Raw genomic sequence first — 27811 nt, 5'->3', positions numbered from 1 at the left:
ACCGATGTGTACATCCGTCATGGGACTGGCACAGGTACACATGCGCAAGAAGTCGGTCTGTCCGGTAGCGAGTTTCGTACGCGTGAACATTGTCGTCCTCGTCCACCATAGTTACTCTTGCGTCTGTGAAGGAGTCAAATACGCCAACGACGGTGAACACTCGGCGCGTGGCAACGTCTGCTCCTTCCATCAGAACCTCCTCTTGGTCGTCGAAATCAAAGGAAGATTCTGAGTCAGAGTCACTGTTGTCTGATCCACTGGATCCAGCCCATGCGAGCCCGTCTTGGACATCCAAGCCTCGCCGCAGCGTCGGGCTCCCGATGAGGGCGTCGCTGTCCGCGGAACCACCGCTGTCGTCGACCATCTCGTGGTCTAGATGTGTCGTAACCATCCCAACCGATTGAAGGAGAAAAGAAAAATGAGGAAACTGGGTAGCCTGAAGTGTGCGATGTCGTGCCCGACAAGGTACTAAGGCCCAATGCGACTCTCAGCACGTTTTAGGAGCGATGAGCTGCAAATAGTCAAATCCTTCAACGGCGCACCATCGTCGAGCCTTACCCACGATAAGAGTGTAAGAAGTGCCTACAGATAGCAACAGGAGTTTGAATGCTTGCTCACAGATATGTGCTCTCACTTCCAACCTTGGAGATAATCTTAGATACAACGGTCTGGAATGAATGCGCGACTCGAGGTTTCGCTCCGCCAGGTACTCTACTAATAGCCGAGAGCGTTGAACAAGAACCTGATCGTGGTTCGTTCGTGCGCGACTCGAAGTTTACCTCCGTGAGGTACTCTACTAATAGCCGAGAGCCTGATCGTGGTTCGTTCGGATGCGCAAGGACAGTGGGTTAGTCCAGAGATTACAGTATCGTGGCGGCGCTGTATTCTTGGGATGCAGCTCTCTAAATGACTTCCTGATGCTTGTAGCTGACTTAAGTTGGTGTATCTTGAACGCTCTCAGTCCCAGCTATCGGCATGTTGTTCGATTGCACCAGATTGAAGACCCTCAAGCGTTAGTACGAGATGTTTGCCCTGCCGATTGCGTATTTGCACTCGCCACTAACCTGATGACTGCTAAGTGCTTGCCTTGCAGTAAAGAGCACTCGCAACAGGTTTTCAGATCAACAGGTTCTCAAACTTGAAAACCTGTTGAAAACTAACAGTCGAACAGGGTCGCCAACAGGTAAGTAGGGGCTGTGAGCTAGCGACAGCCTAGTAGTGGTAGAACAACAGGAATTAAATTTTCTCCTTCTCAATATGGGTTGGGGCGCAATGCACCTGCGATCCATGTTAAATCACCGTTTTCGCGATCAACCTCGGATGATGGACATCGTGCCTACAAGAATACAACTAGAGAACCGCAAAGCTTTCCTCGTTCGACAATCCCCGGACGGGTGGGATGTGACGAACCATGCTTCCTTCACTGCTTGGGCTAGTACTCGAGTCTGCTCGACTCGAGCGCAGTTCGAATCTGTGACGGACGTGGCCGACAGACGGATGGATGACATGCTGGTGCTTGGTACCTTCACTTTTGAGGGTCAAGTCGAAGGGGAGGGGATATCATTCGGTGTGATCGTCACTTCCAGGCGCGTGTTTTTAAACGTGACGAAGGCTATGAGAGACCAAGGTGAAGAGCTCGTGTGTGCAACTGACGGCACGTATAAACTCCATTTTGGCGGGTGGACTGTTGTGGACTGTGGCTCTACAGCTGTGACTTGGGCGCGCGGGAAGAGTGTTCACCGCTTCATTCCCTGGGCGTACATGTTCGTCAGAAGCGAGTCTATTGCTTCGTACGAACGCATGTTTCAGGTGATTTCAGAACGGGCTCAGACGTTCCTGGGTGTGGTAGTGAGACCTGCCTTTGACAGTCTCGACCATTCGGAAGCTATTGCATCTGCGTTTCAGCAAGTTTGGCCTGACGTGACCCTCACAACGTGTTGGCCGCACATGATCCGGCAGGTACGCAAGAAACGATCGCTCTTGGTCAACGAGGCGACCTATGACGAGATCATTCGGCCTGGTGTTGACCTGCTGCGGTCGGCTCGAACGCACCGGCAGTTTGTTAAGATGGCTACTGTCATCACGGAAAACTGGATCGCTCGCGGTGAACGCACGTACGCAGAGTGGTCCAAGGACGTGTATTTGACTGAGAGATGGAACCGTTGGCACATCAACGGTGCCGGTGTTGGTGGGATCGCACCGAGCCAGCAGGGCATCGAGTCCTATCATAGTGTGATAAAGAAAACGTGTGTACCTAGCTCAAGGGCATCTACAAGCAGTGTTTTGCAGGGAATTCTCCCACGCATTCTGAGGTCCGACGGGGAATCGCTTTGTCCTGATAGTGCCGCCCACTTTTGCGAAGGCCCGGTTCCCCCTGAGATGATTGCAAAGGCTATGCGACTAGTGGCGACAGAGAGCAACTACAAGCAAGTCTTCAAAGGCCGAGGCCGCAGTCGCCGCTTGGTAACGATTGTGTTTAACACGTCGAAGTGCATTGTGGGGGGTCGTGGACTGCTGGGAGCTGAAGTTGACGACGAACGCGCAGAGAAATTCCTACACTCTCTAAACGGGAGATTGCCCCGCGGCATCAAGGCCAACGAAGTGGAAGCCGAACTGCTGTCTTTGCACAAAGTGTTGGTGAAGTCACAAACACTCCCTGAGGCCTTTGAACTAGTGCCGATTTGGTCGACTGAACGCATCCAAAGCGTACGGGGACTTCTACACTGCACGTGTGAAGCGTTCGTGCGTTCAGGATGGTCTCATGTCCTAGCTACTTTGTCGATCCTGGGCCTACTGAATGTGCAGGCCGCTATGGCAAGTGTGCCAGTAAGGAGAACTCCTGGGCGCCCTCGAACTCGTCGTCCCGCTCTGGCCCGCGAAACAGATCAAGACGGTTTCTATGATGTAGACCGGCTAATCCGGCTCTTCCTTCGACAGACTGGCCAGCCCCTGCAGTGGCGTGTCATGGATGAGCTTGCATTGAACGAGAACTCGGAGGAGATCAGCACATTCATCGGAGAAGTAGTAGCCCTTCGGCTCTCTGACGGTGTGTACAAGTGGTCAGTGAGATTCGGGGATGGACGCCTTCTAGACTACGAAGCTGAGCAACTTGCGCGAGCGGTGAACCGCGCCCACAGTCTTCAAATCAGCGTCACGAGCTAGAGGGCTCCCATCTGCGTACATATTCCTGGTGTACAGTTTGCATTTTGCTCAACAGGTTAACTGATTAGAGGCTAGACGTAGCAAGCGCTTCGGGTGTTGCGAACTAGGGACCTGCTATCCAAATAACCTAACATATATATTTGCTGTTCACTCTCAAGATAACTAGATATATTGTGCTCGTGTGAGTAGTTATTAACCACAGAGTTGCGTCAAAGGCGCTGCATCAGGCAAACAGGGTCGTAGCTCACACAAGTTTGAGATAGGTATACTTTTACTTGATAAGATTAAGACATGTAGCACATATCAATGCTAGTACAGGAAAATTATTTTAGTTATGGGAATAGTTGTATTAGTGTATATATTAAATTAACAAGCTGCACTTCAACATGTAACACTGCAACTCGTTGAAGTTGGCGTTCGTATGTACGTCACATCACGTTACATAATGTGCATAAATGGAACCCGATGTACCCCTCGCAATATCATAATATGAGACAACGGCAACAAAAATGTTACTTATCCACCATTTAGAGTTATCGAGATAATCGCCTTAAAAGAGGCCAGGTTCAAAATCGTAACTAAACGAAGTCGTGAGAAAACGAGGTTTTTGATTTTCAAAAATTTGAAGGGGGTGTATCGGCACGGATACCATTTCGAAAAGCCACTCGGACCACTACCTACAGCCATGCAGACACCACCCACGACGCCGACAGCACCGACCTCGCGCGCTGCAGCGCCAACTGCGCAGCCTGCGCAACCTCCAGCGCTGCCTCTCTCAGCCTCGCCACCGGCCACCTCGGCGCCAAGCCCGCCAGCCACGGCTCCGAGTCCGCCAGCCACGACATCGCCCTCCCAGGCGCTGACTCCGCCGGCCACAACGTCCCCTCCACGGCGCTGACTCTGTCGGCCACGGCACCCCTTGCTGCTCGGCGTCGCGAAGCAGACGAAGAGCCTGATTCTGCCGACGATTCTGTCTGTGGTGTCGATCCCACTGCTACCAGTGAGAGTGAGGTGAACGAGGACAGCAGCGACGACGACTTTACGCCTGATTCGGAGGCGTCGCCCAGCGACGACGAGGAACCGCTCACAGCAGAGAGCGCGAGCAGTGAAGCCGAAGATGAAGAGGATATTAGTATCTTTTTTAATGACGCGAGTCCTCGAGCCCGTGTGACTGAGGTGATTCATGCGGACGCGTGTGAGAACGAGTGCGTCAAGGCAAGGCTCGTGAGTTGGAGTTCTTGCTGTGCTCGCTAGACCAGATGACGAAGCAAGAGCGCACCATGAGCTTGTACACGCTCCTGGCTGTGTTGATGCAGACCCCCACGGTTGAGCGTAATAGAGGACGGGGTGTCCGTGAGAAGTTTCCGTACATCCTCCCCTACGTAGGTCATGTGTGCCAACCCACTTTCGCGCTCTGCTATGGAGTAGTCCCCATTACCTTGCAGCGCTACAAGATGCGCATCCGAGACGGTAACATGTCGATCAAGGCGCATGGTAACCGGCTCAACACGCATGCAGCTCAAGTGAACGTTGTTTGGCTGGTGAAATGGTTCCAGTCGTTTGCCGAGGAGGTCGGCGAGGTTGTGCCGGTTCGAGTGCGGATGCAGAAGAAGAAAGACGGAACTACGCAGAAATACTACAGCAGCGAGATGTACACGTTACTACCAGCGCACTTCACCTGGGATACCATCTACGACGAAATGCACAAGTTTGTTGAGGCGGGCTTGCGCGTCCGTGAACCCGCTCGGTCGACAATGAGGAAGCTTTTGACGCTTCACTGTCCAACCATCCGAATTCGGTCGCCACGTAGTAACGTGTGCGACGTCTGCTCCATTTACCACGCTGGAATGCGCGGCGGCGTAACCAGTGACAAGACGGAGGCGCTGGGGCGGCACACAGAATCTGCGCGTCGAATGCGGTAAGTTTCGTATACGGACATAAGAAACATTTTGATTTACTCGGCAGATTTACCTGGATGTTAGTAACATTTTGTTTGATGGCTGACAGGCGGGAGTACAAGACGGGCAAGACTTCTACCGATGTCAACCACGCTGTCATCGTGATGGATTTTTCCCAGAACTTGACACTTCCGAGCGTGTCAAACACCCCCTCGCAGTGGTACTTTTGCTCGCTGGTCTCTGTGAGCTGCTTCGGCATCTTTTACGAGAACGAAGGAATCCAAACCAACTATCTGTACGACGAGACTTCGAGCGGTAAAGGGAGCAACCAGATTAACTCCATGGTGGCTCATTTCATCAGCACCAAGATCATACTGGCGGGGAAGACTCTCGGCTGACCGTGTACGCCGACAACTGCTCAGGGCAGAACAAAAACAACTACGTGATCAAGTTTCTATTGGCGCAAGTACACATGGGAGCTCTACAGCACGTGGACTACAAGTTCTTTGTCAAAGGACACACGAAGAACTCCTGTGACCGTGGTTTTGGCCACATCCGCAAGCACGTGGCCAAAGTGGATTGTTGGACGATGGACCATCTCGTAGAGGCTGTTAGTTCGGCGTCCAAGAGCTCAATCACGGTGCTTCTGCCTCGCGGAAGCTCAGCGTTCAAGTTCTACAAACCTATTCTCACCTAATTGTACAAACGACTTGACGGCATCCAGAAGTTCCAGATTTTCACGATGGGTGCGTCCATCGCAGCCGGGCGTCGTTGTCTGCAAGAAAGGCCCCGAGAGCGAACCTGTAGAGATTAGTTTGAGCCGTCAAATTGACGGGATCTTCACCACGAAGGAGAAGGTGCAGCGGATGATGACGGACCATATCGAGACGCTGTCCCCTCCTGTCCGCAACACCGAGAAAATTGCGCAGATGTACCACAACATCAGGCCCTACGTTCCTGCTGAATTTCAGAGCGATCCCCTCTACGCCAAGCCTAGCGAGCAGGAAGGAGAAGATGCCAAGTCACGGAAACAAGCACGACGTGAGCATCGCGCGGCAATGGCCGTGGCGGCTAAGGCTAACCAAGACCAGCGTGGTATCACGGAGGCTGTTGCGACGAAAAAGAACCCAGCAAAGAAGAGGGCTACTGCAGCAAAGAAGACGCAAAAGAACAAGAAGCACAAAGCTACTGCGGATCTGCCTGCTGAGCAAGAATAGGCAGCCCAAGGTTGTAGTCGATCATTATGATACTTATGTCCACAGTTCATTCAAAATGTTACTTACATCCAGATATCAAATTTTCTAAAACATTCAAAAATATACCCCTGGTGATTTGAAGTGACGGCACAAAAGTGAGATTCTAACACTGTTAGGCTTCGAATTAGCTAAAACGGACAACATTGTCGGATTCGCTGACTAATTTTACACCAGTTCATCAAAAAAATAAATTCCCTTTCGGGGTTGAAGTCGGACATATATTTTTTTGACGGTCTCGTTCTCGGTCGTTTCTTCATACCAGAAGCTCGGGAGGGGCTCAAACGAAAGAGGAGACATCCCTCTTTCCAATTATGCGCCTAAATCGCGATTCGTACTTAGGTTGATAAGTATCATTTTGTTTGCCGTCGTCTCATATATTCTTTGACAAAGGTTATTAACAGACGACAGCCGAGCAGGGCTAACGACAGGTGGACAGGGGCTGGAGAGACAACAGCCGAAGAGTGCTAAAGTAACAGGTGATAAATATCACGCGCAATTCGTCGAGCTCGTTGAAGATGACACGCAATTGGCAATTGTCATGGAGTACGCCAGCGGTGGAGATCTGGACGCGTTCTTGCAGTGGCAGCAGGAAAGCACGTAAGCAGGAGTTGCTTCTTTTGGTGACATCTAAGCCGTGTACATGCGGGTTTCGACCGGGAAGCGTACGTCGATCAGTCCGGTAATACCCGCGGTGATCACCTACAGCCAGCACGTTCGACTACTCATCCTGAGTTAATTCTAATAAAAATAGGAGTGGATGCCATCACTTTGCCACCCATTTCTTGTGTTGAGGCGGATGCAGCCAATGTTGTCAGCAGCGGTCGCAACGCGCGGATGCAGCCAATGCTATCAGCAGCGGTCACAGCCAGCTCGCAGCCTAGTCGTGGGTTTTGGCGTTCATTTTCCAACTTCCTCTCACGAGCACATCGTCACCTCCTCCACTTCGCCCTACACGACTTTTTCGTCCGACTATGGTCGTCCCGACGAGTATGCTCGCCGCCGCAGTTGGGAAGAGGAAACGAGGCACCGGGCCGTCTCGTAATCAGAAGCTGCAGGCGAAGCGTGTGGCCGGTCGAGAACGGAACCAGGCTGCCGCGAACGGAACCAGGCTGCCGCGAAGAAGCGCAAGACGTCGTCGGGGGCTGTCACCACGAAGCGCACGCCGAAGACATCACCGCGCAAGCGCAAGACACCGGTGAAGCCCAAGCCGGCGTGGACGCGCACGACTGTCAAGATGAAGCTGCGGACGTTCTGCAAGGACGAGGGTCTAGCGCTCGCTTGGGACTCGGTGCTGAGGGACATGAACAAGATGGTGGCGGAGACTTACATGCTGGCTGCCGTCCACATGGTTCGTTGCTGCGAGCAAGGTTCCGACATCCCCATCTTGGCGCGTTCCTTCTACCAGCAGTGCTTGTCGGCCGTGAGCGGGGGGAACCTGCACCATCCACTAGCGACCATGACTGAAGAGTTCCGCGACTCGGTGGCGATCTACAGCGCGTGGCGAGGCGAGAGCCCGATCCCCAACAGGGACGCCATCAATCGTGGCTGGGCACAGGTGGCGGCCAAGCGCATGGCCCATGAAACCCAGAACCATCTCCAGCTCAACTTTTACCGGCGCTTCAAACAATACATCACGCTCCGCTACGGGCTGGCTGGCCGCGATCGCTACCTTGTGCTCAAGGGCATCCTCGACCCCGAGTACGACGGAGACAACGAGATCGTGCTGGAGTACAGAGAATTGATCCCCCGCAATGATGAAGGATATCTGGATCAGCGAGCTAGCGAGCTACTCCCGCTTGTGCACATGTTCCTCACTTTCGTGGAGGACCACAACCGCGAGCACGAAGGAGAACCGGGTTTTGAGATGGCAAGGACTTACTCGCTGCTACCAACGAAACGGGGCTTCGTCTGGTCTCACTTCACCATGTCCTCTCGCGGCTTGCGGGCGATGCTGATTCGAAGTGGGTATGATGTTCCAGAAGAGGGCAGCGACTGGAACGCTGTCGCGGACAGCGCGTGGCGGCAGCTCTTCAACTGGCCGCGATCCGACCCGGACGATCGTCGGCTTTGGGGACTGGAGCTGCTCCGACTTTGGCGGCGTGATCAAGAAGTCTCCGGGCGGCCCCTCCGAGCGGTTCATGCGTGAGCTCTCGAACTGCCGGGTGGAGATGGAGTCCGAGTACCGCACCAGCAAGGTGCACCACGGCTGCAGGCAGGCGCACCCCGGCGACCTCGTGAACCAGTACCAGCGCCAAGAGTGCCGAGACGGCGTTGTTCGCAATCGCAAGATTCACAGTGTACTCCATTGTCTTCGCAACAATGGCGGATGCGGTATTACTGTGAACCGCGATGTGGACGCCTCTCGCAACATTCTACGCGCCTTCGAGCTACGTCTGAGCGGGCAGCGACGCCCGCCAGAGCTAAGTAGGAGTTCACAACAAATGTCGACCTAGTGCCGCAGTGCTAGATCGTTCGCTGGAATCCTCGTACGGACGAGGTCTCCCAGCATTGATATTAATTAATATCAGTTTAGACGCTCAGCTTCACGATGGCGTCGCCGTCGAGCAGGATGTTCTGAATGTAAGCCCCATGCAGTTAGTTTGCTCATTTTACTAAGTATTTTACTAGGACCCTGAACTCCTGGAAGGTGGGGATACGGCTGCAAAAGCGACGTATGGAGTCTTGGCTGTGTACTCCATGAGCTCGCCACCTTTTCTCCGCCGTTCACTGGTTTGGCCCTATGGGCAAGATTCTGAACAGCGAACCACCGTCAGTCTCTCACCACTATTCGCCACCGTTCCGAGCTCTGATAACCAATTTGCTCGAGAAAGACCCCCTCGTACGTGCTTAGTTAGTTAGTACAAGTGAAAGTTGTTGCGTTCTAACCGCTTGTGGCCCTCGCAGAGACGGCCAGACTTGAAAGATATTCTAACCTTCGCTCCACATGCTGCAGATAGTGAGTGTGGCTACATCGCACCAGCCGATGCTTCTCGAGCAGTTCGCCGCACGAAACAGAGACCTTCCATTCGAGGAGACTGTGTCACCACTTCGGACTTCCAACTGCGTAAGCAATGGTGACGCCGTCCACGATCGTGAAGAGGATCAGACCCGAATTTCAACTCCACCAACGACGCCAAAGACTTCGCTCGCCAACTTTTCTTCGAAAACCAGGTTTGAAGTACTTACTCGCTTCTCACCATGAACTGCCGTTGAGGTCTACTGACAGCGCGAGTTCTCCCATCTCGACAATATATAGGCAGCCGCGCGAAAGAACAAAGAGCGCATTGATCAAGAGAGGTCGCGAGGAGCCGCTTTCCTCGACTGCGAAGACGGTACCGCAGCAGCCTCCGAGGCTGATAATCCTGGCAAAAGATTCCCCCTCGAAGAAGACGTGCGAAACGCGAGCCCAAGTAGCCGGCAAGACTCGGAACGGCATATCGGTGCTTGATCGCAAACTCGGACCCCCGGCGGCTCGAGCCCAGTCTTCACCGTACGAAACTCGGACACCTAGAACTAGAGATACTATCGGTAGACTAACACGCTCCTGTTGCGCTTCATTAAGGTCGAGCTACGAAGAGCTGCTGAACGCCGAGCGCCGGCGCATACAACTCGAGACCAAGGCGCTGCAAGAACGGATGCGAGCCCTGCAGGCCGCTGATTAACTTCAACGTGGTCAAATAAAAAAATAAAAATATAATCAGTAACCCCGATAGAGTGACATTTTCTTTGTTTTCGCGCACTTCCTCCAGCTCCCCAGCCCAGCGCCGTTGAGTTCGGGTGATATTAATTAATACGAGAGAGCACGCACCGGAAGAAGTCGAGCCGCGCCATATTGGAGCGCCTAGCTTTTGCCACGTCGGCGATTGCGAACTGTTGCGTGTTGATTTGTATTGAAAGGGTTTTGGCCAATGAGAGAAGTGAAACTATGCGATTGGTGAGAATGATATACATTCCTAGCTGAGCAGCTCTGTAACGGGGTTACATGGAATAGTGACCCTATCACTATTCCGGGATGGCTACATCGGTCACTCCCCTGGATAGTGACCCAAGTGGCCTCAGAGCCAACAGATACATTTTGTATGACACAAACTATAGGGAACTTAGGATTTGTATGCAGGCCAAATCTGTACCAACCTATAAATACATTCAGTCTTAGATCTACCGCTTTTCAAGTCAAGTCGTCCCCTTCAGACCAGGGACACGTGAACGGCTGTTCACTTGGAGTTTGTATACTCCTGCTTCCTCTGTTAAGAAGTGCTGTGTGCCCCGTCACACTTGGTAGCACTTGTAGTCAATCCTACGCCTACGCGGGTAGATTGGACTACCTGAATCCTCTGTGGTCTCATCGAGTGAGCCAAGATGGATCGTACGGAGTTTCCCCATCTGAACGACTCGCAGTACGAGTCCGTTCGTAAGATGGCAGGCATCTTTGGGACAGATGCCCTGCGTAGCTTAGCGGCGGCGACGCCGGCTGAGCAGGTTGAGCGTATCAACGCGTTCGACACCTACGAGCGAGGGCTCATCGCCCACGTTCAAGGGCTGCAGGCCACGGCGACCGCGCCGAAGCCAGTGCAACCGAAGCCCCTGCGGCTGAAGGTTCACCCCTTCGAAGGGAAGGAAGGAGAAAACCTTCACTTCTGGGTTCGAGAGGTTGAGCTCGCGATGGACGCGGCTCTCGTCTCGGACGAGCGACTCCGTGTCACCTTTGCGCTCTCCAACCTTAGTGATCGCGCTAAGAGTTGGGCGTATACGCGCGAAGCGAGGACGCCTGGATGCTTCGCATCATGGTCCCAGCTGTGCGAGCAGCTGCGGGCCGCGTTTCTTCCGGCGAACTACGAGTACCGCCAGCGTTCGCGCTTCCTCGCCTGCAAACAAGGAAGGCGCGAGCTGCATGAGTACATCCAGAAGATGCGAGTGCTCACTGCCTCTTTGGTGGGGAACCCCCTGCCTGAACACATCAAGGTGACCGTGGTCTGCGTGTCGGTCCTGCCCGCACGCAACTGTTCCGTGTGCAAACAAACACTATGGAGGAGGCGATTCAAATCGCCCTCCAGGAGGAGTACAGCCACAAGCAGGCTCGTACCCCCGCCACGGTATGGCAGAGCAACCCTGCCTCTGGCGGTGCGCCTAATGGTAACTCCGGCAATGGAGCGATCAACGGGCCGGTTCCCATGGATCTGGGCATGGCCGAGCAGAGCGACATTCGCTGCTACGGCTGTGGCAAGCTTGGGCACATGAAACGTGCTTGTCCCGCGGGAGGACTGAAGAAGAAGTTCTCTTCGAAGCGCTTTGGCTCTAGGGTCGCTGGCAGAAGCCGCGCCCCACGAACCAGGGGAACGCCGGACAACAGTAGGGGCGGGGCGCCCTACTGGGGAAACACTAAGTTCATGAGGGGCGTGCGGGTGGCGCACGCCATGGTGACTTAGCCCCTGAGAGTCTCTATACTCTCGAAGCGGAGAAGGGCAGCGATGGGCTGCTTGTGGTGCGCGCGAGTGTACCGGGATTCGAGCATCCCTTGAGAATCTTGATCGACTCTGGGGCGTCCAAGAACTTTGCGCGCCGCCAGACTGTCGCCGCAATCGCGACAAGTACGCCGATGCGCTACGAGGCAGCAAAGGCAACGGGCTGGTCTCGGTAAGACTGGCCGACGGTACGGTGGTAGAAGTACCTCGGGTCCACATGGACCTCACTGTCAAGTTCGAGGACTTCGACAGCACGGAGTCGTTCTTGGTCCTAGACATGGACAAGTACGACTTGATCCTTGGCATGCCGTGGCTGGAGAAACACGAGCCTTGGATCGACTGGCGCGGCAAGGCCATCGGGGCCAGCCGTCCCCCACGCTCTGACAGAGCTTTGGTGAGTCATGTTCCCACCTCTGGCAGCAGCTGGGGCGCCCGCGAGGGCCGCTAGGGCGCAGCAGCGTCTAATGAGTTCTTGGGGTCCGTCGAGACTGACGACGACTCCGACCGGGCCGGACAAGGCCTGAGAGTGGAGGTGCCGGACAGCACCTACCAGGTGGGTAACGTAGGTCCACACGTGGGTAACGAAGTACCGCAGGCAGCAAGGGCTGCTGGAGAAGGCGCCGCTAGCGTTGGGGTGGGTAACCAAGTTCCACGCGAGGTCACTCAGACTATAACTGATGCGGGAGTCGTTGGAAGCGCTCCTGGTGTGGGTAACCAAGTTCCACACGGCGAGGTGGGTAACATAGTTCCGCCCAGCAAGGCGGGTAACCAAGTTCCGCTCAAAAACAAGGCGGGTAACCAAGTTCCGTTCAAGGGCAAGGCGGGTAACGTAGTTCCGCACGAGATCGAGAAGATCGGTGGTGCCGTCAAGGCGGCGCCACGAGACGAAGACACCCGAGGGTCACGTCGTAAACCGGGCCTAGTCATGTGGCCGACGACGCCAGTCGCCAGCGACTCCGAGCCTCCAGCCAAGGCTCCAGCCGCCGAAGAGTGTTATCACATCTTCGACGGCGTGACCGGTCGTCGGGTCAAGACAGGAGAGACTTCGTTTTTTGCGCTCTTCCGCCCAACCAACGGACACCAACGAACAACGACCAACCATGTCTGCCACCGTGATCCCCTCGGTGGGGCCATCGATGGCTGAACACCTCCACGGCCTGCGCGGCGGTGCTCGACCTGACTTTCAGGAACCACTCCCCTCGCCTGCGCAGCTTCAAGAGCTCTTCGACCATCACCGGGCTGATGTTCCCCTTGAGGACTTCCTCCGTCGGGTGTGTGAGACTCGGCCTACTGGCACGGCCACTGCCACTGCCACCTTTCCATTGATGCTTGACTCCGGCAACTTCTTCCAAGGGGTGTCGATGCCACGCATCATGGACTCTCTTATTCGGGACAACGGGAACTCGGTTCTCAAACGTCTACTGCGTGAGCATGCTTTCGGCGCGATCGACAAACGCCGAGATGGCGGCTTACGCATCCTGGTTCGCACAAGCGAAGCGCAGCAAGCTTTGAATGGCGAAGAGGTATCGATCATGGGGAGGAAGTTCCGGATTGGGCTAGAATCGCCTCTGGCTCAATGCTTCTTCCTTGATGTGATCGGCCTCACTACCGCGGAGGAGGCGCTCACCGTGTTCAGGTCCCTGGCCTCTCGTGGGGCTAAACCTGTGTACTTCCGACCTGCTGCCTACGATAAGGTCTCAGGCCTTTGCTCTACAACGTGGCGTTTCTACTTCCAGGGGAAGAGGCTCCACCAAGCCCCTTCCGCGATGGGAGCCTACGCTCCTACGTCCGTGTGGGGAGGAAATCCTACCGATGCTTCGGTAAGAATGACGCGTCTGGGGGCCGACCTCGCCGTCAAAACCCACCGGGGGAAACCCCGGCACTGCGTGTGCATCAGCGCACGAGAGAATCAAGTGGTGACGACAGGCCCACGGCTGCAGTCACCGGAAACGCAGCTGCGGCCACGCCAGCTCCTTCAGATCCAGGACAGACTGTCGCTCCCCAGGAAGCTGTACCGTCGAGTCACTCACCCCAGCCTGAGGAGGGTGGTGGGGTGCCGACTCAGTCGGCAGACTCGCGCGCACGCTCCATGTTGGGCAGGGAGGTGGTCGGTGCGGTGGAGCCGGTCCACGATGACGAGGCAATGCTGGAGCAAGTCTCGGGGGGGAAGCGCGCTCACTCGCCGAGCCATTCTCCGCCTCGCTCCCCAACGCTGCGGGTTAAAAATCGCTTTAACGTACTTGACGATTTCGACGGCGATGCCAACCTAGAAGTCGCCACAGCCAACGAGGAGGACGCTGTCATCTATCAGATTCTGCCTATGGTGTCTGCAGCTACTAAAGCCCGAGTCCGCCACCGCTTCATGTCGAAGCGCCCAAACCACTCGTCTGGTTCCCAAGACCCCGACGCCGATGAAGCCATCACCAAAGCTCTACAGGAACTCGAGGAGACATCGCTAACAGCTCAAGCCGCAGTGGACGCCGACGCCATAGGGATGGCCGAACGCCACGTCGAGGCGGTCAAGTTGGAGTTATCCAGGGCCAAAAGCGCGGAGAGTCTACTTAATTCGATAGTGGCGGCTCCTCATGCCTGGCAACTTGCACTCCAAGCTTCCGAGGTGGTCGATCAGTTCGAAGACTTCATCTCGCTACACGCTCTGAACCGGCAATTGCTCCGCCTGCCAAACGCCAGCTCCAAGTCGTTTACAGCACGGCTCGCGACTGTCGATCAGTTCCACTCTGGGTCCCGCTCTCAACTCATTGCCTCTATCACAGCTGCGGCAGGGTCATCCGAAGAAGGTCGCATTGGCTGGCTCCACTCAGTCTCTTCGAGCTACTATTGATTCTTATGGCTACTCACACGTTTCGAGACGACTCGTGGCTCGCCATCTTCGCGACCAGCTCCCCGTCCTTCTTGAAGCGTAAAGGGCTGCGTCTTCTGGCGGAAGCCACGCTGCGAGATCTGATCCACTCCAGCTACGGTGTCACGGTTGTCACGGAAAGCCTTCTTCGGCTGCCAGGCCTCGCCACTCTACTCGAGCTCTCTGGGTTGCAAGCTTCCGCCGACACGGTCTGGATGGACCTGACGCTGTCAGAGGTGAACCCAGCGACGGCCGACCAGGATATGGGCCCCGACCGCAGCTAAGGTCTTGCCGGACTGGCATAACCTCAGCGTGCTCTCCGCCAATTTGAACGGGATATCTCCAACTGGCACGGAAGTGGCCCACCTCGCCCGGCGCCATGCCATTGTGTGTATCCAGGAATCCAAGCTGCGTGATGCGTCTCAAGCCTCGACGTTGCGTTTCGTGGTGGAGGCTTCGGCCAAGCGCAAAGCTTTCATCAATGACAGGAACGAAAATCACACGGGCTCAAGGACCACTCGTAGCGGTGGCATCGTGACGGTCATTGACCCCAGCTTACCCGGTTATCATCTGCGGAGGAACTTGTTCAGCACCGTCGCGAGGGCAGATACTCAATCGTACGACTGGTGATCGGGCCTTCGGTGGTGTATATCCACAACATATATGCCCCCAATGACAGCAGGGAACGCAATAACTTCTTCGCAACGTTACCTCGGTCTTTCCCTGAGGATATTGTCCACATTGCGTGTGGCGACTTCAACTTGACGCTGAACCCCTCGCTTGACGCGCTACGACCCGCGTCAGACCCGAGCCAAGCTGAATGTCGGGACTGGATGACTGCCCTGGCACTGGAGGACTGTTGGCGGACCCATCATCCAGCGGACTATGTTTTCTCCGGGCCCACAAGGGCAAACAGGATAGACTACATCGCCGTCTCGGAGGACCTCTGCACTCATCAGTACGCTGACTCCGCGTACGTGAACCTGGACAAAGGAGGAGATCACCTCGGCGTCCAGCTCCAGCTAACCAGTTGGCATCATCCACGCGGTCCGGCTTCATGGCGAGTGCCCCGGTGGTTACTTGACAACGAAGGTATCCGAGAGGAAATTCGTACGGCGGCCGCCGAGCTGCTGCGTAGCCTCCCTAGCTCTGACAATCCAGGCGTCCTCTGGTCAGCCTGGAAATACCGGGTCCGTAAGTAACTACAACGCCAATGCAGTTTCCTCCGCGCGCGAAATCGTCATGTTCACGACGCCCTTGTCCGCCGTCTGGAAAGGCTGTCATCGCTGCGAGCAGTGGACTCCTCCCCAGCGGTGGCCATCGCATGGTATAGTGCCAAGCGGGACGTCGAACTCATGTTGGAGGAACGTGAAGTCTACAGGAGAAGCTATCGATTTGACTATTTAGCGACTGCGCTGGAGACCAACTCGTCGGCCTTCTTTCGTCCACTGGAGCCTGCGCGGCGGGTACCGCTCGATCGCAGGATGGGACCGTATCCACGGATCCGGCAACCATCTACGAGACTTTCCAGCAGAAATGGGGCTGTATCTTCGGCGATAAACGATTTGTCACGGACTCACAAGACGTCGCTGTCGACCTGTCTGCTCAGGATCAGCTCGTCAATGCAGTGGAAGATGTGCTTGCACCAGCCGAGGCTCTGGACCTCGACAGCGAGTTCACCACAGAGGAATTTACAGAGGCGATCATTTCGATGCGGAGCGACGGTGCACCGGGTCCCGACGGATTAACGGCACGCTTCTATCAAATTGCTCCAGACATCTTTGGGGAAGTTTTGGCTCGGGTATTCGACGGTCAGTTCCAGCGCGGCACTCTGTTAAGCCACCAGACCTTTCCGAAGTCTTCTTGCTGCACAAGAAAGGGTCGAGAGCGCGTGTGGAGAACTACCGACCGATATCGTTGATGCCAGTGGAGGTAAAAGTGCTCTCCAGGGTTCTCGTCGAGCGCTTAAAGCCTCTGATGCACAAGTTGGTCCATGAGGACCAGCAAGGTTTCATCCCCGGTCGCTCGCTCCATCACCACCTGTTGTTGCTTTTGGACCTGCAAGCCTTCTGCCAGTCCACGGGTCAATCGGGGTTCGCCGCTTTTCTAGACTTCGAGAAGGCTTATGACCGAGTCGATTGGAAGTACTTGCTTCGTGTCATGGAACGACAAGGGTTTGGTCCCCGCTTCCTCAAGTGGATCCACATTCTTTACTTGAAACCAGCTTGCTCCCTCATGCTGGACGGCTGGAGCCAACCCAAATTATTCCCGTCTCGTGGTATGAAGCAGGGGGATCCGCTCTCGCCGTACTTGTTCCTGCTGGCAATGGTCCCTCTAGGAGTGATGCTTCGTCGTCAACCGGGCGTTGGTATCCCTCTGCCTATGCGCCGCATTGCTACAAGCCTCTTCTTCGCGGATGACTCGTTGCTCCTCGCAGCGTCCATCGAGGGGGTACACGCCCAACTTCAGACAGTCCAAGTCTATTGCGCGGGCTCCGGAGCCAAATTAAATGCCTCCAAATCAAGACTGCTTCCGCTGTCTGGCACCTCCGCCAGGATAACTTCGGCTCCGCTGCCGGTAGTCGCAGCCGATGAACGTGTTCGATACCTAGGCATCGACTTCGGGTATAATGTTAACGCCGAGGCCACGGAGCGGGACCTTGACCAGAAGCTGAGCCAAGCACTGCGACGATGGCAGTATCGCGCCCGCACTTTCGAAGGCCGCAAACTGATAGTGACGACGATGGTACTCTCCTTGCTCTGGTACAAAGCCCTTCATCTCGTCATCCGTCCGACCACGATCCACAGATGGCAGCGCATGATCACTGACTTCGTCGTTTACAAGAAAGTACCACCCGCCTCAGCTCGGATCCGCCTTACCACCGCAGAATTGGCAGTGACTCCGACAGCGCAAGGAGGCCTCGGTGTCCCAGAACTCGCCTTGTTCCTCACGCGCCACAAGATGCGACTATTCCAAGAGTTTGCAGCGACGGTCGAATTGTCGACCACATCTACGATTCCGCTCTGGGCAGTTCTCCCCCTTTGGGCCGCCTACGGCGGTGAGATTTCACACTCGACCCGTCTCGACGACATATTCTACCTATCCGCCCGTGGTCGTCAACCTGGCTACGTCACGTCATGGTGGAAATGAGCGTGGCGCCAGTGGCATGAACTAGCTCCACGTATGCAACAGCCACCGATGCCCAACACCCTTCATCAACGCCATCTTCTCCACGCGCCGCTGTGGTGCAGCATCCTGCCACGCTTGCAAATCCCATCAAGCTCACGAGACCATTTCGAACCTCTATCCGACGGACTGCCGACATTCCACGCCTTCTGCGATCAACTGGAGCTTCTCGGTTACCGGTCTCTCGTCGACTTTCTGGAACCTATTGGAGCCACTTTCTCTCTAGCTGACTTCATGCACTGGTTTCTCGGCCGCCATGAACTGTTCCGGTTTCGTGATGCCCACGCTTTGTTGATGAGAGTCTTTCAGAGATTGTCCGTGGTGATCCACGCCATTACAACCAGCACCGGTGGTCTACTCGTCGTTCTCCAACGTCCAGACTCAGTCGCCGGTCTACTCGGCGTCACGACACAGTCACGCTTTCGGTTCTTTCCTCATCTCCGCAAGCAAGATTGGACCGCGCTCCTCCGTCCTCCGACCTCGGCATGGGAGTCTCGAGCCAAACGCCTTCATTGCGAAGTTAGCGCGCTCAAAGGTCACTCCAACCGACTGGCGCTAGTCAAGCGATGGATGCTGCCTACCACCTACGACATCCAGTTTCGGGTGCTCCATGAGCTGATGCACGTGAACAGCAAGCGTTTCTTTCTCCAAACCGGACGCCGCGACCCGACCACCTGCCCCAGACAAGATTGCTACCAGCGCGAGAGTCTGGCCCACTGCTTTTGGCTCTGCTCACCAACTCAGCAGATGTGGTCTGCACTACGTCCAATCTGGTCCCTGCTACTCCGTTGCACGCCCTCCTGGTTGGGCTTTCTCCTCGGGACCACGGAGCTGCTTCACTCGAGCTGGGCAGCGCACCACGATCTGGCATACGGCTTGTGGCTGATACTCCGCGGCATTTTCATGCGAGCCACCTGGATCAACCGAACCAACGACGCTTTCGGTCGGGAAGCTGCTAGCCCCAAGGTCATTGCTGCCGGCGTCAAGTCCTCCTTCATTACCCATTTGCGCTCGCTCAACCGTCGACGCCACATGATCAAGGTCGACACAGCCACTCTGTACTCCTTCATCCAGCGCCTTGTCTCCGGCCCTGAGGATGACTCGACGAGCCGCTGCGGGGATACTCCACGCCCCAGAGTGCCGCTCTGGATCGCCCATCGTTAAGTTGCATATTTCCGTACTTAGTCAAATCAGCATCAAACGAGGTCCACCCGTAATAGAACTCCTTTCAAGTCAAGTCAAAGACAGGAGCTGTCGAGCTTACAGCTCTGCCCGAGGTTTCAGAGTTGCTGAACCTTGAGGAGCTCGCCATGGAGGACTACTTGGCCGAGCTAAAGGCCTGGGAGATCGCAGAGTTGACCGGAGTCCACGTCGGCCGAGTTGAACTCGTCCTCGGTCATGGACCAGGCAGTCCTGGAGGAGTTACAGAGACAGCGCGCGTCGCGCATGGGCTCTGAGATTCTTAAGAACCCCCGGGACCCGGTGTACCCCTTGGTGAAGGAGTTTGAGGACGTGGTGTCCAAGGATCCACCGTCCAATCTCCCTCCGGACAGGGGAATCAGGCACGAGATCGATCTCGTGCCGGGCACGAAGTACTGTGTCACGAGGCAATGGCCTCTTCCCCGGGAGCAGTGTGAAGTCATTGATGCCTTCTTTGCCGCCAAGGCGAAGGCAGGCATGGTGCGGGAGTCGAAGTCCCCGCACTCGACGCCTACCTTCTGTGTTCGCAAACCGAACGGAAAGTGGCGTCTGGTTCATGCTTATAACAAGCTGAACAGCGCGACAGACACCGATCTTGCGCAAGGACGTGTTGCTCAACAACATGGCCGGCTGCACGCTGTATAGCGCGCTGGACCTGGTGGACGGATACTACCAGATCCTGATGCGCGAGAGCGACATCCCACTCACGGCTGTGAGCACGCCGAGCGGTATGCTCTGGGAGTGGCTGGTCATGCCTCAGGGGCTTTCTAACGCCCCGGCAACGTTCAATCGCTTGGTCACACAACTGTTACGACCTTTGCGTGCGTTCACACAGACGTACTTTGACGACATCTTCGTCCACAGCCGTGCCGAGGCAGGCCAGACGGCCATGGAGGTGCATCTCCAGCACCTTCGACGTGTGTTCGAAGTAATGCGGGCGAACAAGCTGTACGCCAACATCGACAAGTATGTGTTCGCAGCTGAGGAGATCAAGGTCCTGGGCTGCTTCGTCAGCAGCGCCGGGGTCCGGGCGGACCCGGAGAAGGTGAAAACCATCGCGGCTTGGCCGCCACCTCGGTAGCAGAAGGACCTACGACAGCGGTTGGGCCTCGCCAACTACCTGCACAAGTATAGTGCAGGCTACGCCGAGCTGGCACGGCCCTTGTCGGATCTCCTGAAGAAGGATGTCGACTGGCGCTGGAAGCGTCGCCATCAAGATGCTTTTAACGACATCAAAGCGAGCTTACAGCGCGCGTCGGTCCTGGCATTGTCGGACGAGACGAAGCCTTTCAGCGTAGTCTGTGATGCGTCTGACTACGCAATTGGCTGTGCGCTATTGCAGGCCGACGATGAAGGCCGCGAACGGGTCATCTCGTTCCAGTCCAGGCAGCTCAAGACAGCCGAACGGAACTATCCAGTCCACGACAAGAAGCTACTTGCCATGAAGTACGCTCTTGTCAAGTTCCGAGTGCACCTCCTGGGCTCGACGCCCTTTGTCGTTTATACAGACCACGCGTCCTTGCGGACTGCCGTCAACACGCCGCATCTCTCACAGCGGATGGCGCGTTGGCTGTCGTTCTTCGCGGAATACAACTTCCGTGTCGAGTACAAGCCGGGCAAGTTGAACGTGCTTGCCGACGCGCTGTCGCGCCGACCCGATTACGAGCTTGCTCATATTAGCCGGGTCACGACGGGTCTGTATGATCGCATCAGGCTGGGGTACCGAGACGATGCCAGTCTCGGACCTTTTGTGCGGTTCTTGGCCGCTGGCTCGGAAGCCAAGGCCGAGTGGCTCACGCCCCGACAACGTGCAAGGCTGCACCGCTATGAGTGGGCTGACGGTTTGCTGCACTATAGGGTCGAGCCCGAGGATCCTCCCCGTATTGTCGTGCCCAACGATGAGGATCTTAAGTACGACATCCTGATGGAGGCGCACGACGCTCCATCCAGTGGCCATCTCGGCCGTGAGAAGACGTACGCGTCTGTCTCGCAGATGTTTTGGTGGCGTCACATGTACAAGTGGGTCGCCACCTAAGTCCGTACGTGCGAGACGTGCCAGCGCTACCGGTCACGCCTCGGCACCATTGCAGAGCCTGCCGGTCCAGCGGACTGCTGGAAGTCGATGAGTCTCGACTTTGTCTTCGGACTTCCGGCCGATGACCGTGGCAACACTGGTGTTGTTGCCTTCGTGTGCCGTCTGAGCAAGATGGTCCACTTTGCTCCAGTTCGTGACACCGTCACTGGCGACGAGGTCGCTCGCCTGTTCATGGACTGTGTCTTCCGACACCACGGTCTGCCCGAGACCATTGTCTCTGATCGAGACCCGCGGTTCACCGCTACGTTCTGGCAGACGCTGTTTCGCCTTCTCGGCACACGCCTGTCGATGTCGACGGCGGACCACCCGCAGACGGATGGCCAGACGGAGCGCGTCAATCGCGTGCTCGAAGACACGCTCCGCAGTATCTGCGCGGAGATGCCCCGCTCTTGGGCTGATCGCTTGCCCATGGTTGAGTTCGCACTCAACAATGCGGTACATGCATCGACGGGCTTTACGCCCTTTTACCTTTTACCTGAACGGGTTGCGCCACCCTCAGGTGCCGCTCACATTACGAGGCAGTACCGGGGCTTCGGTCCTAAGTGGGGGAGAGGCTCGGAAAACCTTTTCCTCCCAAGTCTCGGACGTGAGTCCAGCCACCTTGCGGAAGCAACTGTCCTCGTTTGCTGAAGACAGGCTGAACATAATCAGCAGGGTGCGAGACACCATGGCGCAAGCCCAAGATAAACAGAAGGAGTACTCTGACCGAAATGGAAGAGGAAACATGAACGTGTTTAAGGTTGGGGATTTAGTTCTCCTAGATACTAGAAACCTACCGCTAAACACTGTTAGCTCGGTCGAGAGCAACAAGCTGAAGCACCGCTTCATTGGACCCTTCACGGGCCTCAGCCGGCATGGCGCGGCGTACACCATAGACTTGCCCAAGTCGATGACGACTCACCCGACGTTTTACGTGGGTCGTCTTAAGAGGTACCATGACCCTCTGGCTCTGGCTGCCCCGCAGGAAGCGGTGGGTGGCCCGGTGGAGAAGAGCGCACCTCCTCGAAGCGCGGCGTCGAGTCGCGGTAAGGCGCCTGATACGCGCGCTGGTCGTAAGACGGCGCGGCGTACATCGGAGCAGCATACGCAGGGGCCCCGTACGAGCCCTGGCCAAACTGGGCCTGATACGAGTGGGGCTGCTGCTGCTCCGGATACGGCGCGTGGCCATGAAGCTCGGCCCGAAGGCCAGCGAGCTGGTTTCGCAGCGAGTCGTAAGACGACAGGTCGGCTCGACGATCCACACGGCCATGGAGACTGCGAGTTTCTTGATAGAGCGAGGCAACATCCTCACGGAGCCGCTCCACGGCACCAGGCTGACCAGCACGAGCGGCAGCCTCGCCACCAAGGCCGACGCCAAGCGCGATCTCGAGGACGTACACACGGTCCCGGAGAAGACGAATCTCCTCTTGCTGCAGGGCCACCACCTGACTCGGGGCCCCAGCATACGGCTGCGTCGCCTCAGGCTCGTAGCCATGGCCGTGCGAGGCCACCGCCGGCCCTTCTTGATCGTAATAGGCAGATCCACTACCACGTGGAACGAGTCGTCCGGGAGCGGCTGCTCCATGGCAAGCGCCAGCTGCTCGTGAAGTGGAGGGGTTACCCTGAGTCGGATAACTCGTGGGAGCCCGTTGAGCAGCTCCAGGCAGACTGCCCGAAGTCTGTTGCGATATGGGACGAGAAGCAGCGGCAGCTTCGTAAGTAGTCCTTGGCTTCTTGGCCGGTACCCGGTAGCAGACGTAGTCGCACCACGCCCACGCTCTTCACGAGCTTTGGTTCTCGCCTCTTGCTTCAGCTCGTCCATCTTCGAGTGGAGCTTGCGCTTGCTCACGAGTTGAGCGAACTCGATGCGGAGCTCGCGCACGTCCAGGATTGCGGACAGAGTGCGATCCTCACGGAGTTCTTTGAACTCTTGGTCGGAATACCCTTTGCGCTGGACGTAGCGCCAGAAGAGGTCTTCCACCTCGCTCCAGGTCATGTTGTCATTCGGCTTGACCCAGTGGAAACCCCACACAGGATGGAGTCCACCCTTGTCCTCCGGCTTCTTGCGAAGCGTGGTGAACTCCTTCAGTGTGAGCTTGTGTGGTGCTAGTAGCACACACCGGCCGACTTCAACGTCGCCAAGAAAGAGGGGCTCTTTCTCAACAAGAGCACGCTCATAGGAACCCCTCGAGGTGTACCCGCCGATAAGGCCACGAGGAGCCGAGAGCTTCTCTAACAGCGCTGGCACACCAGTGCCAGGCTCGGGCGGGAAGTAGCCCTGCGGGTACGTGGCATCCCCGCCTGAAGAAGACTCGATGGCAGTCGTGGCAGTCGGCTGCCTGGCATACGCACCGAGCTAGCAGCGTGGTATTGCTGCTGCTGCTCGTCGAGGTTGTTGGAGAGCTCCTTGGGCTCGTGGACGGCACCCTCCTCGTCCTCAGACTCCGAGTCAATGAACAGCTTGGAGCTGGAGCCGCGAGGCGACCTGGAAGCCGAACGCTTCTTCGCCTTGGCCTCGGCGGCCTTCGCAGCGGCAGCCGCTTTCGACGCTTGGGCACGCTCACGACCTTGTGCCAGCGTCAGATGCTTGGATGCCAGCAGCACCTCCTTGGGCTTGGAGCCCGCGTCGCTCGGCGACTTCTCGGCCACGACCCCAGCGTCGGCCATGGCGACTTCGTCGTGCGACTGCTTGCTGTCGCCTGAGCCGGACTCGGCGTCCTCCGCCTCCTTCTCTGACGAGGCCTTTGCGTCGGCCGAGGCGTTGGGCATGTCGCCTGCCGCCAGCTCCGTGCCTTCGGCAGCGTGCGTGCTGCCCTCCGAGACGTTCTCGTCGTCGGGTGAACTCTCACCGGAGTACTGGACCATCGTGCACTCAAAGACGGCGGCTTCCCAGTCGCGAGCCGGGCTTTTATGGCCCCGAGGACTCTTCTCCTTGCCTTGCGCGGCGTAAGGAGACTTGCTCCGAGCCCCGCCCTGACGGCCACTCTCCGGCGTGCTGCTACGAGAGCGCACCACCTCCTCGGCCGCCTTCGTGGCCTCCATCAGCGCGGACGACTCATCCTTGGCTTGGCCGCCCTGGTCTTCGGCCCTACGGCCCGCGGTTTCGGAGGTGCTTTCGCACTGCGCGCACTGCGCTTTGGAGGCATGCTTCCGGTCGACGTGTAGGCCCTGCAGCTTGCTCGGCGATGCGCCAGTTGCTCTGTGAGGCCCGGGAGCCGAGGCGCCAGAGCTCGCGCCGTTGTCGATGGATTTCGACTGTGCGAGTGAAATGTGAGTCGCCGGCGTAACCTCACTCTGATTGGTCGATAAGATCGAATCTAAGTGGGGGAGGATGTAACGGGGTTACATGGAATAGTGACCCTATCACTATTCCGGGATGGCTACATCGGTCACTCCCCTGGATAGTGACCCAAGTGGCCTCAGAGCCAACAGATACATTTTGTATGACACAAACTATAGGGAACTTAGGATTTGTATGCAGGCCAAATCTGTACCAACCTATAAATACATTCAGTCTTAGATCTACCGCTTTTCAAGTCAAGTCGTCCCCTTCAGACCAGGGACACGTGAACGGCTGTTCACTTGGAGTTTGTATACTCCTGCTTCCTCTGTTAAGAAGTGCTGTGTGCCCCGTCACAAGCTCGGTCGAGTTGCTGGTGGGCCGACCTCTTAAGTACGGTACCGAGTTAGTATAACAGCAATAAAACATCTCTAAAATATGTTTTACCTGCATTTCAGGCCGTGTAACGTGGCCTCGGTGCGTGATCCCTCGGTAAGTAAGTCGGTTGCGGCGTAAGAAACGAAATATGTACATTTTAACCGCGTCGTGGCTTCTTGATTCGACATATTGGGGGTCAAAGTATGCGAGAGCGTAGCGGATACACTCTGTAGTGATGCAGAAGTATTTAGCCCCTCGCATGTGCCTAATCCAGCCGAGTAAACTAAGAGCAGCAAACGTTAGAAACCTATTAGGAGCACTCATTGCGCAATCTTCGTAGCCGTACCGTTGTTCGTTCTCTGCTGAGACTGCCGCTACCTGAACCTTAGTGCCTATAAAGACAGCTTTCGGTTTAGCGGCCTGCAGCGCCGCCAGCTGCTGCCCCCAACGCCATATTGTTACTCGTGTGACACCGTAGGGCCTCGATCGATTCACCGGAGTCGATGCGCTCTAGGGCACGCAGTTTGTTGGCGTTCTTTGTGCTAAACTTCCTGGTCCCCGTCACCAGGGAGATGGTGGAATGAATGGCCCCTCGCTCAGTAGGAAATAACCCCATGTTGGCAGCGGGAAACGTTTTACGAGAGTTTTTACACAACCAAACTTAACTTTTTACGACGTTACAGATCGCCGTGATTTACGGTAACGTACTTTTGACGATGTACCCACGCTTCTCCCAAACTACTGCTGTTCCCGCATCACATATCGGAGATGTCTGGCGCGTAGCTCGTAGTGTATAGAGGTGTTGAGGCCACAATTGTGTGTGCGGTGGGGGTGATCTTGATGAGGAAGGGCCCTTGGTGTAGTAGTACATGGCGCGGTGGGGGCGATCTTTAACAGGAGGGGATGTGGAGGGGCGCTATTGCGCGATGGCGGACACACCGGGAGTAAGAAAACAAGCGATGTTAAAGTTGTTCCAATACGACTACCGGTCCGTTTGGCATTTGCAATGACGAATAAAGTTCAAGGGCTTACTTGCGATAAAGTTGTTTTTCAGCTAGCGGGCCGCTTGAATATCTAGATCTATTAACCCTATTGTGGTTGGTGGTCTTAAAACCTTGCAATATGCATTGTTTTACAAATTTAATCCAATCAAATCACCCCTCTATTGCTTTTGACCTATTGTATCACTTGCGTAAAACCAAGCATATTGCGAGGTTTTACAACAATAATTGCAATAATTTTATGGTAAACCCCTGCAAAATGATATATTATGCTGCTGGGTGCGGAGCAAAACCAAGCATTTATGCATGTTTTACACTGTACTCTAAGGAATTCAGTATACAAGATCCAAGTATAATATTGATCACTAAAGGATTAACCTTTATTACCCATTGAGCCCACGCGTGGGCTCACTTCAAAAGCCGACACTATTGTTGATTGGCCTATTTAGAGATACCTTCTGCATACAAATAAACGAGAGAGAGGTCTGTTCAGCGCCTTTTGCCCGACTTCAAACGGAGTCATCTTCACGAAAAAAAATGTCCGGAGAAAGATTATGGTCGAGAAAATAGCGATCTGATCAAAACTGTTTGCTAAGTGTATTTAGAACCGGTGCTGGTATACCCGAGGTGTACCTCCACATATTGTGAATTCCGGCCAAATTTTCCAAATCGCGGCGGTTTGGAGACCCCGCTCCAATCGCCAAATACAAAACTCATGTCATTTGCTCAATCTCCGGGCCAAAACCATATGGTCCAACTGCCCGCATGTCAGTCAAGACCAATTCGTACTTAAACGGGTGCCTAAAACCAATCCTAGTGGCCACGGAGATTGGCCGGAGATTTGACTTGGGCAGTTCAACAAACCGCCCGCGGAAATTTTGAACAGAACACACAATATAAGGGAAGGAATGCAAACCGCACAGCGTTAAACAAGTACTGCAGTAGTAGGAACAGCAGCTAACAAAAATTCTATTATAGCTGTTCGATATTTTGTTTCTTAGCCGTTCTAATGGTGGTAGGGGGTGAAACTTAGCAAGAGCCGACTACATAAACAATTTAAATACTGTGTAGACTCTATTGTAAGCACTACCAACGCGATAGAGCGTTACAGGACCACTTATTTACTCCCAATGTAGGAATCCCTACAATTTCGTCATGGCTACAACAAGTTGACGCCTTGTGGTTGTTGAATGCTAACCAGTTATGTCCCAACAGTGCATGTATCACGTGAATTCATGTAGCTTGCTGCGCAGTTTTCAATGTGTCTGTCGAGCCTGGACCATTGACCTTACTTCTCTGGTCCACGATAATATGCGCGAATCACTCTTTCTACCATAGCTGTGCCAATTCTACTGGTAGCCAAACAAGCAAGGTAGCAACGAAAAGCTGAGATCGAGCTGAAGCACATGATATTTTTATTAGCAGCTTCTGCGAGGCTTTGGCCGTAAAACAATCGACTGCATGAGCTCATCTATCGATGCAATAATTTTTTTTTCGTAAAACATAAACGACAATAGCGATATTAGATCCAAGAATTGCCTCGGATTGTGCTTGATACAAGCTTTCTTATGATCTCCGATTTAGAGGCATCAGCGTTGATTTGTGAGAGCTAGAGCCTCCAATAAAAACGAGGTTTTTCCTGCTTGCACGGCTGGGATTCGCATTCAACAATATATTTTTGCCCAATCAGGTCACACCTCATATTTATGCTACGTTTAAGATGGCGTTTTAAGAAAAAAGTTATGCAGAGAGTTATCTATAATACATGTGAATCATTCTGAAGTCTCACCCTCCTATACTACAAATTAGATACAGAATCTTGTTGTGTAATTTTTTCTATGCGAACACAAGTTGTGTTCGCGTAGGTAGGCTTTACGCAAACACGCCGGCTTCCAGGTGGCATCAGTGTTGCGCGGGGTATACCCGTAGCGGCTGCTAGGCAACGCAGTGTATGCTGTTCGTCATAGGGGCTCGCGGCTTGCGCACAGTCACTAGCGCGGCGGGGTCGGTGCGCTGGCTCCAGATCTCAGAGACCTTCGCCGCATCTTAAATGC

General features: G+C 55.3%; 5 protein-coding genes across 5 annotated transcripts; 4 read left to right on the top strand and 1 right to left on the bottom strand.

Moving 5' to 3' along the window:
• Positions 1-1257: 1257 nt before the first annotated feature.
• Positions 1258-3162, top strand: PHYSODRAFT_491681 (hypothetical protein; the record flags this gene model as incomplete). Its single annotated transcript, XM_009525029.1, has 4 exons — positions 1258-1832; positions 1869-1908; positions 1993-2954; positions 3006-3162. 4 exons carry the CDS (start codon positions 1258-1260, stop codon positions 3160-3162), a joined length of 1734 nt encoding a protein of 577 aa, XP_009523324.1.
• A 2653-nt stretch (positions 3163-5815) lies between these two features.
• PHYSODRAFT_490117 (hypothetical protein) lies at positions 5816-6277 on the top strand (the record flags this gene model as incomplete). Its single annotated transcript, XM_009525028.1, has 1 exon — positions 5816-6277. A coding segment is annotated over one exon (462 nt), but the record flags the coding sequence as incomplete, so codon positions are not given.
• Positions 6278-6854: 577 nt separating this feature from the next.
• On the top strand, positions 6855-9978 carry PHYSODRAFT_328708 (hypothetical protein; the record flags this gene model as incomplete). The annotated part of the gene is made up of 5 exons (XM_009525027.1): positions 6855-6913; positions 7394-8222; positions 8296-8740; positions 9614-9806; positions 9879-9978. 5 exons carry the CDS (start codon positions 6855-6857, stop codon positions 9976-9978), a joined length of 1626 nt encoding a protein of 541 aa, XP_009523322.1.
• A 2900-nt stretch (positions 9979-12878) lies between these two features.
• PHYSODRAFT_496334 (hypothetical protein) lies at positions 12879-13457 on the top strand (the record flags this gene model as incomplete). Its single annotated transcript, XM_009525026.1, has 1 exon — positions 12879-13457. A coding segment is annotated over one exon (579 nt), but the record flags the coding sequence as incomplete, so codon positions are not given.
• An 8585-nt stretch (positions 13458-22042) lies between these two features.
• Positions 22043-24536, bottom strand: PHYSODRAFT_259378 (hypothetical protein; the record flags this gene model as incomplete). The annotated part of the gene is made up of 4 exons (XM_009525025.1): positions 22043-22643; positions 22844-23433; positions 23520-24353; positions 24483-24536. The coding sequence occupies 4 exons, from the start codon at positions 24534-24536 to the stop codon at positions 22043-22045; spliced, it is 2079 nt and encodes a 692-aa protein (XP_009523320.1).
• Between the last annotated feature and the right edge of the window lie 3275 nt (positions 24537-27811).

This window comes from Phytophthora sojae, assembly GCF_000149755.1.
Source record: "Phytophthora sojae unplaced genomic scaffold PHYSOscaffold_3, whole genome shotgun sequence".
Lineage (NCBI taxonomy): Eukaryota > Oomycota > Peronosporomycetes > Peronosporales > Peronosporaceae > Phytophthora > Phytophthora sojae.
This window is presented reverse-complemented; position numbering and strand designations above follow the sequence as displayed.